The sequence below is a fragment of the Lactuca serriola genome, chromosome 8, assembly GCF_051521515.1.
Source record: "Lactuca serriola cultivar US96UC23 chromosome 8, Lser_US96UC23_V15, whole genome shotgun sequence".
Taxonomy (NCBI): domain Eukaryota; kingdom Viridiplantae; phylum Streptophyta; class Magnoliopsida; order Asterales; family Asteraceae; genus Lactuca; species Lactuca serriola.
In genome coordinates, this window is record NC_136415.1 from 107,371,722 (window position 1) to 107,385,590 (window position 13,869).

At 39.7% G+C, this 13,869-nt stretch overlaps 1 protein-coding gene across 1 annotated transcript; it reads right to left on the bottom strand.

Moving 5' to 3' along the window:
* Nucleotides 1–2,296: 2,296 nt before the first annotated feature.
* LOC145067258 (uncharacterized) lies at nt 2,297–13,348 on the bottom strand. Its single transcript, XM_079014440.1, has 2 exons — nt 12,685–13,348; nt 2,297–2,493 (listed from the first exon to the last, which is right to left on the bottom strand). The coding sequence occupies exons 1-2, from the start codon at nt 13,346–13,348 to the stop codon at nt 2,297–2,299; spliced, it is 861 nt and encodes a 286-aa protein (XP_078870566.1).
* Between the last annotated feature and the right edge of the window lie 521 nt (nt 13,349–13,869).

Below are 13,869 nucleotides of genomic sequence, written 5' to 3' on the forward strand. Positions count from 1 at the left end.
CGATCGAAGCCGCCAACGAGTCTCTACATGCTAATGTTAATGATCGCCTGACTCAACTTGAGGCAAAATTAGCTGTAGAAAATCGCATCATGGATGAGCTTGACAGGAGAACCTCACAACTGAAAATGCAAAATTACAAGTTGCGTACTTCTACTGCTGAGGTCAATGACCTGAAGTCAGAAAGGGAGGTCATTCGGAGTTCTGCTGCTGATGTTCACTGCATCCTCCTTCATCTCCTTGAAGCGCATGATCCAATCATCACCATTACGATCAGACGGCACTTAGCTGACAAGCTCAGGCCAGCATTGGACATACTTAGACGTATTGAGGGTGTTCCGGTGACTGGTGTCCAGCCGAAACAAGGGGAGAGAAGGCAACAACTCAACCTCCTCCTGGACCAAAACCATCTACTGAACCGAAGGGTAATGAAGCTTCGGTCAGTAACAAGGAGACAAAGAAGAAGAATATTGGGGAGGATGACATAGACAATGAAGATGATGTCTATGCTGAGAATCCTGAAAAGCCTTTTCAGAAGGTAAAGCCCTCTGAGAAAGAGCTGGAAGAAGAGTACAAGAAACAACAGGCTGAGCTCGAGCAAAAGCAAAAGGAGACAGAGCTCCTAGAAAAGAAGAAGTCCATGTTTCCTGTCTGGACTATTGATTCGCTTCAAAGGTGTGCCATTGATGAGCCTAGTATACTTTGGCTTTAGCCTGTTATGTAATTTGGGCTTCAGAAGTCCAAGGATGCACAGTTTGACATGCCGATCACACGAAAGGCATTCATCTTTCATTGCTTTAATTCAACTGTTGCCATCCTTCTCCAGACCCGAAGGTAGATAGGGATCTACTGGAGTTCTACTTAGAGTTTGCTTTCTACTTAGATTTTGCTCAACCCTAGTACTTGACCTGGAGTTTGAAGAAGACTACTATTGTCAAGGTTTTGAAGCCCTACTCAGCGGGGAAGTTTATTAATGTTGAATTTAAAGTGACTCGAGGCACCGAAGGCTCAGTTCACAACTTCATCCTTGCTGATCTACCGAACCTTAATCCCCACGACTGGATACTCCTCAACAATATTCTTCTATCAAATCCACGGGAGTACCAGCCAATAACTGACCATGTCAAGCGAATGCTTGTGTGCTACATTCACGAGGTAGCAAAGATGGACCAAGAAATTGCTTCTGCCATTTACAAGCAAACCACGATCAAGACTATGGGCCAAGCAGGCAATGTCAATACAATGGTCAAGGGGAAGATTGATTCGAAGTACCACACTGTTATGTTCATCAGGGGCGAAGTTCAGAAATGCTTGTTCGCTCTCGTTGACAAACACCTCTTCTCAACTTCTTTCCTGGAACATATCTTGGAGATCATTCAGAGGTGTGATCAGAACAGTGCAACTGACAAGAAGTTGTTCACTGATATGCTGAGGTGGTATATCCAGTTTTGGCAGACACTTCTTGCAATAATTCCTCGGCTGTTCAAAGTAATAAAGACAGTGAAGCCAACACAGAAGAAATAATCTCTTGCCTCATTTGACGCAAAGGGGGAGATTGTTGGGATTATTATGTTGATTATCATTTGCTCATCTGAATAACATGAGATCAATCACACCTCTTTTGTATCCCGACATGACAAGAAACTCAGAGAGAGTCTCATACCACACCGTCGGTGCCTGCTTGAGATCGTTGTTGGGATTATTATGTTGCGTCATGGGCTCGGTCCTTAGCCCATTTTTGATTGCCGGTATTGGGCCTGTCCAACCGTGCATGTTTTTATTCTAGGGTTTAGTATATAAGCTGCTTGCATGCAGTCTTAGAGGTAAAGGCTTTTAATTATTTTTCTCATTGAGTTTTGTAAACCCTAGCTCGCCTCTACAATGGAAGTTCTTTGTTGACCTCTGCTGAGGCATGAATTTATTGAATCATAAGCATATATTTGATTCTATTATGTGTTCATTCTCTTACTGTGATTGTCTTCTTTGATTTTCATATTCTTACCTGTGAAAGATCTAATCGATCTAGAGTTTTAATTCTTATCAACCATGTACTGCTTTCTCCAGCTTGTTGCAGTGGTTTGGAAATTCTAGACTTTCAAAACCTGGAGGTTGTTGCAGATATACTTCTTCCTTCAACTCCCCATTCAGAAAGACACATTTTACATCCATTTGATGCATTTTTGATGTTTTTGTGTGCTGCATACGCTAAGACAATGTGTATTGCTTCCATTTTGGCTACAAGGGGATATGTTTCATCATAGGCAACACCTTCAAGTTGATTGTATCCCTTAGAAACTTATCAGGCTTTGTTTCTCACCACCGCACTGGATTCATCTAGCTTGTTTTTATATACCCATCTTGTACCCACGATTGTGTGGCCTTTTGGCTTCGGGACCATTTTCCACACATTATTCCTTTCAAACTCAGCAAGTTCTTCATGCATAGCAGCAATCCATTCGGGCTCCAAGAATGCTTCTTTTGTAGTTCTGGGATCGACTGATGACATGAAAGTTGTGTAGTGACAATGGTTAGTTAAATCACTAGAGGATCGAGTTTAGATACCTGAGGATTGGTTGTCGATGATTGGGCCTGGTGGGCGATACTTCGTCCAAATGTAAAGATGATTTTTTCGATGATCTGCAGCTGCATTTGAGGCAATATCTTCAACATCATAGGAATCTGCGGTGGGAGAAGGTAGTCCCCCCTCGACTTAGGAGCAGCCCGCAGATGTATCTTGGACTATAGTAATTTGAATTGCAGTTGTTGAAGAAGGTTCCCCCTGAATTGAGGATGGGAGTTCCCCCTGAACTGAAGATGGTTCTCCTTGAGCGAGTGATATCGGTTCTCCCTAGATTGAAGAGTAAGGGATAACCCTTGAATCTAATCTTGTGTCAATGTTCTCAACTTCTTCATCCTTAGAGTCTTCAGAAACATTTGATTGGATACTGACTCTGTGGTTCGAAACCGGAGCTGCATCTTCTAGTATAGGAACCTTGATAGTTATCATTTCCACCAGAGTTGAACTTTCCCCCTTAACCGACAAGGTGGAAGTATTAAGTGACAAATATTTAGTTAAGGTTGGAACATATACCTCAGGATGTTCTTGTTGGGCTACCAAAGACACCAGGATTTTAGAGATATGAGTTGTTTCTATAGGATCAAAAAGGTCATCATAGTTGATTTCAACTATGTTTAGCAGAACTAAAGAGGTTGGGATATCACTTTCCAAGATAGCTTTTGTTTACGTTGAAGGAGTAGTGTTGCAGACATAATACTCATCAAAGTTGACATTAAAGCTTTCGACTATTAGTCTTGTACATCTAATGAGAACCCTGTAGGCCAATTTGTTGGTTGAGTCGCCAAGAAAAACGCCTTCATCTGATTTCGATGCAAATTGTTAAGGTTGTCCTTGTTGTTAATCACAAAACATCTATAACCAAAAATATGGAAGAATCGAACATTGGGTTTGCGGTTGTCGAGACCCTCATAAGGATTCCTGTTAAGATGTTTGCAAATGATACTTCGGTTTTGAACAAAGTATGCAGTTGCCACTGCTTCTACCCAGAAGTAGAGAGGAAGGTTGACAAAGTTCAAGATCGATCTAGCTGCTTCAACCAATGTGTGATTTCTTCGCTCTCCCACTCCATTTTATTATGGTATGTAGGGTGCTGAAAAGTTGTGACTGTTGCCCTTGGAAACCAAAAAACTATTCAAGAGTTGATTAGTGAAGTCGGTTCCGGTGTCACTTCTTATCCCTATGATTGGTAGCTTGATTTGGAGAACTATTTCTTTTATGAAGTTGATCATGATCTTTGGTGTGTCATATTTGAGTCTCAAGAAGAAGACCCAAGTGAAGTGGTTAAAGTCATCAACTATAACCAGAATATATCTATTGTGATCAAGACTGGCTATGGTAGATGGACCACAGTGATCAATGTGATGTGGCTCTAAAGGTTCAATGATTGAAGACTCGATAATCAGAGGATGACTTCCCTTTATTTTTTTTCCACACTCACAGGCAGGGCACAACGTATCATCACTGTACTTTAAGATTGGGAGACCACAGACTAGTTCTTCGGTGACCAGGTTCTTGATGTATCTGAAGTTGAGATGAGCTACTTTGCGGTGCCATAACCAACTTACTTCAGATACTTTTTCTGACAAAAAACACAACTTTGGTTTGCCAATGATTAATGAGACATCCAAAGGATACATTGTCCCTTCGAATTTGGACTTGATCAAGCAGGTGTTTCTAACATTTGTCATTATGTAGCAAAATTCACTATCAAATTCAACCCGATGACCAACTTTGGATAGTTGGCCCACACTTATCAAGTTATACTTAAGACCTTCTATGTAAGAAACTCTTTGAATTGAGAAACTTCTTGTGATCAGTACACCGTAACCCTTGATGATTCCATTTGCATTGCATCCAAATGTGACGTGTCAACCATTATAGATTTGTAACACCTAGTTTGTGTTACGTATTTAATTAAAGAATTATTTACTTTCGTATATGTAGGGTTTCAAAGCACTCCATGGATGATGGCAATGGGCCCCTTTGATGAATTCTAGGTTAAAAGCCCAAGACTTGTCTTTTCCCTATAAATAGTCATGTATTATTCACAATTAGGGTTAAGAGTGTGAGGCAAAATGTAGCCGCCACGTGAGGTTTCTTATGTAGTGTTAGATTCTTTAGTCTATACTTTAAGTGTAATTTATTCCTCATATTTCAATAAATCGAGTGATCATTCGACATAATCTTCATTATTGTGTTTGTTCTTATTTTCCGCATCTTGTTCATCAAATCTCAATTAGGGTTTTAATCCCAACAAGTGGTATCAGAGTGGGTCTTTGAAGATCTATTGATTTTTGAAGTATCGGTTCTTAATTTGATGATTTTCTGCACAAGTTATTAAAGATTATTGGTGTTTTGGCGTCTAGGAATCAAAATTCTGTTCAAGTTACTGTTCATGAAGATTTATGGTGTATTCTACTGTTCATCGTGGTATCTTTTTTCTTTCTTTGGATCTGATTTGTTTTGAGATCAAAATATTTTGATTTAATTATTTTTCTATAGATCCACGTTAATCACGAGTTCCACTGTCACTCATTTTTTTTTGGATCTGATTATTATTCGTTCAACAATCCAGTACAGTTTATTTGTTCTTGAGCCCATTTTTTTTACTGTACATTCGTTGCATCCTTTGGGCTCATTGTGTGTGTTTACTATTCATCGTTTAGCCCACTTAATTGTTGAAATCGTAAGTTCTAGATTCGTAAGTCAAAATCTTTGTTCGATGATCATTTCTGTATGGCGTTTGAAATCACAAATCACGCAGTCGACATATCTCTAGATTGGGAACATGGCATATTGAAATCCTCTGGTCAATCTAAACGATTTATTTGACTTTGCTAATCATTTGTTCCAATTTTATTTATCACCCGTTTTCTGTTCTTGGGTCGAGATGTGTGAATCGCATCATTCAAAAATCGATTTTGATTTTGTTATCTGATTATGTCGTTTGATTTGATTTGATTATTAATCTATTCCTCATCTCGATTGTATGATGGTTGAGTGGAATTTCGGAGTCCTGTGACTTATAGTTGATGAACAGATGGTCAAACCTGAAACGCATTCAAAGTCAAGATCAATCTTGGAATTGAATTGATCATTGGTCACTGATCTGAATTTATGGAGTATGTTGTCGACTGACTTGGAATCGAAATGGCCAATTAAAAAGTCAAAGTGAAATTGTGGTGTTCTCATCTGTTCACAATTTGATGGTCCGTTGTTCTTATCAATCACGGTGAAATGGGTCTCGGAATCGAGCATGTGTTTGGTTGGGGTTTATGTCAAAATCGATTGTGTGATGAACAAATGAGGATCGAATGAACAGAACTGGGTTTGTTTATGGTCAAATACTGAAAAGTCAAAATCGCTATGAAAGCCTTACCTGTGAATGCTCGTTTACTGTTCTTCTCTTTGGGGTATAATCGTCAAAATTGAAGCAAATCTATGATTGGGTTCGTCTGTTTCCTTAGAATGAAAGAAGGGAAGACAGAAAGCGAACCTGTGGTTCGGCTTGGCCAATGTTTCGCTCCTTATTCTAATCGTGATGCTCGGTTTTGCTTTTGTATCAATGAAACTGGGTTTGGTTGTTAATGGTTGGAGCGAACGAAGGATGAACCGAAAGCGAAAGGAGTTTTGCCTGATGAAGCTTGATATGAAAATAAGAAACGAACCGAACGTTCGGTTGTGTTCGCGTGAATAAATGGCGGTCTTGAAACGAACTTAGGTTCGGTTGCTCGTACTTGAAACGAAAGTATGATTTGCGTGTATTAATTTTGGGGTCTCGCATTTGTTCCAGTCGCGCATTTCTTTTATCAGGAGTCTAAATTGGGGAAGAAGATATCAAGTTACATTAATGGTCCCTGAAACTTCAACGAAATGACACTTCTGGTCCCTGTATTTTTCATGGCTTGGCGATTATGGACCATTTCCAGAATCTGTTACAAATGAAGGGGCATCTGATGCAGAATTACCTTTTCAGTCCTGGATCTTTCAGCAAAGTGACAATTTCAGCCCATTTTTCGAAAAATTTGCAATTTTAAGGGCTGGTGAACAATTTTGGATTTTTCAACGCTCATATTTTTTTCGTGAACAGAAAAATAAAGATTCCATCAAGTCTTGGCGGTTCGGAAAGTCGTTTTTTTTATAACGTCAAATTTTCACGATTTTTTTCGGATTTTATACTTCATTGTGTATATCTTTTTGTCGCGGGGGAGCATAGTAAATTTTTATCCATTCAAGATCATTCTCATGACCATTTGAAGGCTTTATAATCATGTTTTTGATTATAAATCGGGGGAGAATTTGGTATGGCCATTCGAAATTGGATTTGTGACTTTTCAAAGTTGAAGATTTTTGATAAAGCTTGTGGGAGAATTATGAAGGTAGCTTTTACAACAGAAGTTCTTCATCGAGCTCTACTAAGGTTTTTACAGAGAAGTATCCTTTACAGCAGAAGTTTTTCATCGAGCTCTGCTAAGGACTTGTTATATCTCCTACTTCTTGTATTTTCTCGATCAAGTGGCGTTACGAATCTTAAAGTTTGGGTTGTTACATGATATTTTTTGATGGCTTATATCATTAACTTATTTGAAGATCATTGTGACTTGGAGGGGGAGCTCTTCAAAGACAAGAAGTGATTCAGTTTCTTTGTTCTGAAATGGGTTTTATGGCGGGTTTGGTTTTCATGAAGATTCTTTGGGATTACATTCGAAAATGAAGTTTAAAGACATTACTTCAGTGCTTGATTTATATATCCTAGAGCCCGTGTTTGAAGACTATTGAAGAATCAAGATTCGTGGATTGCTTCATATATTCCTCGTTGCAGATCTTTTTATTTGCTAGATGCTTGTTTTGGAAGTTAAAGCATTGTCATCCATTCCATACTTTGAGGGGGAGATTGTAGGGTTTCAAAGCACTCCATGGATGATGGCAATGGGCCCCTTTGATGAATTCTAGGTTAAAAGCCCAAGACTTGTCTTTTCCCTATAAATAGTCATGTATTATTCACAATTAGGGTTAAGAGTGTGAGGCAAAATGTAGCCGCCACGTGAGGTTTCTTATGTAGTGTTAGATTCTTTAGTCTATACTTTAAGTGTAATTTATTCCTCATATTTCAATAAATCGAGTGATCATTCGACATAATCTTCATTATTGTGTTTGTTCTTATTTTCCGCATCTTGTTCATCAAATCTCAATTAGGGTTTTAATCCCAACAGTATACAACTCGACGAGTTCGAGGCCTCAACTTGTCGACTTGGAATGGAATTGGACGTGGGTTGTAAAGTCTACTCGACGAGCTGAGAGCCTCAACTCGATGAGTTGGACTGGCAGAGTGAAACCCTAATTTTCAGGGTTTTGCACCCTATTTAAACACTTTAACCTCCAAAGGCTGGCCTCATCTACAGCCTCCAAGAACCAAACCGTAAATCTCGAAACCCTAATGCCTTGTGTGAGCTTGTGAGTCATTTTTTAGAGAAAACTTGCGCATTTGAAGCTTGTGAAAGAAGAAGAAGCTTGAGGATTCAATAGGAAGTGAGTAGATCCAGAAACTTCACTCCATTTGCATTATTTTCTAGTAAGCAAGTCTCAAACTTGCTTAATGATTACTTAGATCTCTTCATCTTCACTTTATTGGGTTTTTGGTCCAAATATCTTGATCCTTGGGAAATGGATGTCGCAAGTGAGTATATTTCCAGATCTTGGACATTGAAGGGCATTCGTGGCATAAAGTTGCAAACTTTCATGACTAGAAAACAACCTTTGACGACGCATAATGCATGTCGTAAAATGCTCAGACGATGTGCATATGAATGTCAAGGAAAGTCTTGTCATAACGAGAGACGACACGCTTTGGCGCGTCGTCTATAGACGACGCAAATTAAGACACACATTTACGACGTGTAATGCGTATCAAGGAAGCCCTTGTCATAAAGGAAGATGACACGCATTTGCGTATCGTAACCTTACAACGCTGTGACACCCAAATTTTTGCAAAAATTTTAAACTTTTAAAATGCATCTTAAATTAAATTAAAACAAGTGAAATAGTCATAACATAATCCATCAACTTAATAATCATATTAAATAAGTGTGGAAGTAATAATAATAATAATAAGGTCCCAATAAAATAACAAGTAGCAATGTCCCGGTGCTCCATGTCAAGCCTTAGCCTCTTTAATCTTAACACCTGAAAAGTTATAAGGGAAACCATAAGCACAAAGCTTAGTAAATTCAAACACAAACATTGTATTAACATTCATATCTACTAACCCTAATCCATTTTCCAATTATAATTATATGATAAGGGCAAAGAATGAATTAATGCCTATAATACAAGAAGGACTTGTAGGTTTGAACCGCACTGGGAAGATCCCGTATCATTTGGCCCTAATCACCGCACCTCATGGTGAGTATTACATTGGTGATATTACCTACCCACCGCACTGATAAATCCGTATCCTTTGGTGGTGTCCCTATATCCATAATTAGTTACATACAGTGCACATGTACGAATTAAAACAATAGTTATATAGCATGCTTTTATAATGAATTCAAATAATCACACACGGGCTAACTAGAAAACACAATCATCAATACAACGGTGTGAGAGAACTCACCTTGAGTGAGTGGTAAGGATAGTTAACAATCAGATAATACTACCAAGCTTGAGAAAACTTCAAAACCTCACCTAATAAAGACTAAAGGTTAGAAAGGAGAAATAATGAAGCTATGAGTTGAGAAAAGAGTAATCACAGCAAGGTCTCTAAAACAGACCTGCTGTTCAAAACGGATTTACTCCAAAATATAAAACAGAAAGATAGCTTTAACAAAATTTTCTAGAAAACTATGATTCTTCAGGATTCCAAAACTATAAAGAACTCCTTCTAACTCCAAAGGATGAATTAAATATGAATTTTACAAAAAAGTGTATCACTGCTGTCTCCAACTGGACAGTCAAGTGATGTTGGCCAATTCTACCTGACGTTTGAGTAGAATTAGTCCAAACCAAAATTCAGAGAAGTAAAGAACATACATATGAAAGTCTCAGAGTTGGAATTGAATGAAAACCATTTCCCAAGATCCGGATATAAAATTCACATTGTGGACAATCACAGCACTAGTAAAAGCTGGTGACTGCCCACTGATCTGGAGTGTGGATCCATTATAACCAATTTATAATTGGAAACAACACCTCATCTGCTCCAGATCTTAAATTCATAATATACGGAACATATAGAAACTTGGAATCACTCTGGATCCGTTTACAAGCCTAATAAATGATGAAAACAAAATGACATATAAGAACAGACCCGGATCCGACCTAACAGCAAATATGCCATTAGTGCCCATAGATAAACTCCTTATCAGTGAGGTTGGCCTCCTTAAGAAAGTTATCCATATCAATTTGGAAACTAAGGGAACTGGTTTGGCGTCTGTTTGAGTTCTAGAGCTCTAGATATGATATTTACAAAATGACTACACATCTGATGGAAAACAAAATTGTAGCCACTCGTATTCCTTTTTGGCTTATCCACCCTTCTCCCTTTGAAACACATTTTAGGATGTGTTCATCATCCCGATTCAGTACCCATAATCATGGTGGTACTAAAAAGGGTTAAGGATCATTAGGATTTCATTTAGCCACAAGAATGTAATAATAATCAACATGAAAATAAACGTAAAGCACATAAAATCACCATTCTCCCTTTTAGGGTTTCCATGATCTTTTGCAACATGTAATCACCTAGATCCATCGTCCACCATACATGGGGTGAAGATAGGATCTTGAGATGATGTATAACATACAATTCTTTGCAAATAACAAAAGTGATACAAATCAAATAAGAAGGAGTAGAAGTGAAGATGAAATCATAAAACCAGAACAAGGTTATGAATCAGGTTGTAAGAAATGATAAGTAGGTTCATACCAATACGGATCAAGGCTGGAAATGAACAAGAATTAAGCTCCAAACAACATCCCCTTGGCTGCTCTTGATCCCAAAGAGAGAGAGAAGGACGATGTGAGAGAGAGAGAGTAGGGTTTAGAGTGTTTTTCTTGTGTGTGTTCCAAATGACTCAATTAACACATTAAGTACTATTTACTAGATGTACTTTGCAAATAGGCCCATAGCCCATGGACTTCAATAAAAGGAGTTTACAAGATGATCAAAAGATTCCAATAACATAAGAAAATCAGACCTTGGTTAAATAAATTAACCCAAGGTTACAAGAATAATTAAATTAAAATAACTAAACGTACCAAGAAAAACTGGGGCGTTACAACTCTCCCTCACTTAGAACGGACTTTGTCCTCGAAGTCAACACCTAAAAACAGATCCGGATAGTGAGCCCTCATCTCGCCTTCCGGTTCCCAAGTCCATTCTGAACTCTTCCAATGTTGCCACTACACCTTAACCAGGTTTATAGTCTTGTTGCGTAGAGCTTTCGTCTTTCGTTCTAAAATAGTGATTGGTTTCTTAACATAATTGAGACGCTCGTCAATCTGTATGTCCTCCAGTGGTATCACAGTGGTCTCATCAACAACGCATTTTCATAACTGATACACGTGAAACGTATTAGGAATTAGACTAAGCTCGTCAGGCAGCTCTAAACGATAAGCCACCTTTCCCACACGGGCTATGACCTTGTAGGGTCCAATGAATCCGGGTACGAGCTTTCCCCATTTTCGAAATCGAATCACACCTTTCCAGGGGGAGACTTTGAGCAACACATGATCTCCCACCTGGAACTCAAGATCGGAGCATCTTTTGTCGACATAACTTTTCTGACGACTCCTCTCTATAACCAAATGATCCCGAATCACGTGGATTTTCTCTGTAATCCAAAGCACGATATCGGTAGTCCCAAGTACCCTCTGCCCGACCTCACCCCAACAAATGGGCGTCACGAATCAGATCTAACAAAGGCGACACCATCGTCATCCGGAGACACTAGCATGAATCGGTTCGGCAGATTGTTTACGACTGAGAGCATCAGCTACAACATTAGATTTACCGGGGTGGTAGTGAATTTCACAATCATAATCTTTTACCACATCCAACCATCTGATCTGCCTCATGTTCAAATCCCACTACTCGAACAAGTATTTCAGACTCTTATGGTCAGTGTAGATGATACACTTCACTCCATAGAGATAGTGTTTCCAAATCTTAAGAGCAAAAACAACAGCCCCAAGCTCTAAATCATGAGTGGGGTAGTTTCTTTAGTGGGGTTTTAGCTATCAGGAGGCATAGGCTATCACCCTTTCCCGTTGTATTAACACGGCACCAAGACGTTGAAGCGATGCATCACAGTAAACCACCATATCGTCAACCCTATCAGGTAAGGCCAAAATCGGAGCATCACACAATCGCTTCCTCAGCTCATCGAACGCAAATTGTTGCTCTGGGCCCCAAATGAATTTCACTGATTTCTTGGTCAATCGGGTGAGTAGCAAGGCGATTTTAGAGAAATTTTCAACGAACCTCTAGTAATCAGTGGCTAAACCCAAGAAATTATGAATTTCAGAAGGTGTTTTTGGAATATTTCATTGTTTAACCGCATCAAACTTAGCTTGATCGACCTTAATACCGTGTTTGTTTACCACATGCCCCAAGAACTGAACTTCTTTTAACCAAAATTCACATTTTAAGAATTTAGCATAAAGCCTTTCTCTTGCAAGAGTTTCCAGAATCTCCCGAAGGTGTTGCTCATGCTACTCTTTGGTCTTAGAATAGACCAAGATGTCATCAATGAACACTATGATCGAACGGTTAAGCATTGGGCTACACACCCGGTTCATGAGATCCATAAACGCTGCGGGTGCATTTGCGTGTGCATTGGTGAGCCCAAAAGGCATCACCACGAACTCAAAATGCCCATAACGAGTACGGAATGTTGTTTTCTCAATGTCTTTTTCATGAACCTGCATCAGATGGTAACCGCAATGTAAATCAATCTTGGAGAACCAAGACGCTCCGTGAAGCTGATTGAAAAGATCGTCAATACGTGGAAATGGGTACCTATTCTTTATCGTGCGCTTGTTTAGCTCCCTATAATCAATACACATTCGCTGGGATCCATCTTTCTTCTTCACAAAGAGAATAGGAGCACCCCATGGTAAGCTGCTTGATCGTATAAACCCTTTATCACTTAGTTCCTGAAGTTGATCTTGGACCTCTTTCATCTCAGGTGGTGCCAAGCAGTAAGGAGATTTAGCTACCGGAGTCGCACTCGACACCAAATCAATGCAAAACTCCACTTTCCGAATAGGTGGCAAACAAGGGAGTTCCTCCGGAAAGACATCACTGAAGTCGGAAATGACAGGAACGTCGTCTAGTGCTATAGTAGAAGAGCGAGAAGCGATGGCCAGGCGGGGAATTTCTCCCTGAATGATAAGTTCTCCACCTCTAGGATTTTGAACACGAACTTGCTTCTTATGACAATGGATTTCCACATCACACGCATCAATCCAATCCATGTACGATAACGCAGAGCTCTCGCATCGCATTAGGGATAAGATCAATGGGGAATTCAACTCCAGAAAACTCGAGAGTGCAACCCCCATAAACATCGGTGACATAAATTGTGCGGTTGTTGGCAACATCGACAACCATTGGGTGAGCCAATTTTCCGATACTATGCCCCATCGAGTAATAAACGTGTGAGATACAAAAGAATGGGTAGCACCACTATCAAATATAACAACATCGGGCATGGAATGTTGCAAATAAGTGCATGCCACTGTCGTTGTAATCACCGACTCCTCCGCAATCATCTAGTGAGCACGACCTCGTGTCACCATAGTGGGTCCCTTATAGGAGGATGCAATGGTAGGATTTGTACCCCCGTCTCCTTTACCAGTCTTCAACTTCGGGCATTCGCGCTTCTTGTGTCCCGTCTCGTTGCAGTGATAGCAGACGGGAACTACAGAAGTAATATGAGGTACTACACTCGCAGGGGGATCCCTACAATTCTTCCAATGATGCCCTGGCCTTTTGCAGTTGTAGCATATCAACAGATTTTTCTCGCCCTGAAGACGTCCTATACTCATACCTTGACTTACTACCTTGCTTTTGCTTTTTTTGGGCATCTATTGATGTCTTGGAAGAGGTGTCATTGGCATTCCTCTTGGACTGGGTCTGCAACTCGAGTTCCCTCCTCCTCGATGCATTCATGATTGAGGATAAAGTCGAGAACTCCTGCATGCTAACGAATTCCTGAATCTCGATACGTAGGATGGCCGTGTACCGGCTGACCAACCAGGCCTCGTTCCCAGCAAACGAGGGGCAAAAAGAT

Coding starts and splice junctions, on each gene's coding strand:
- LOC145067258 (XM_079014440.1), bottom strand. CDS start 13,348: ATGATTGCGGAGGAGTCGGTGATTACAACGACAGTGGCATGCACTTAT. Junction 2,494..12,684: donor ATCAAGCAGCTTACCATGGG/GTGCTCCTATTC, acceptor TCATGTCATCAG/TCGATCCCAGAACTACAAAA.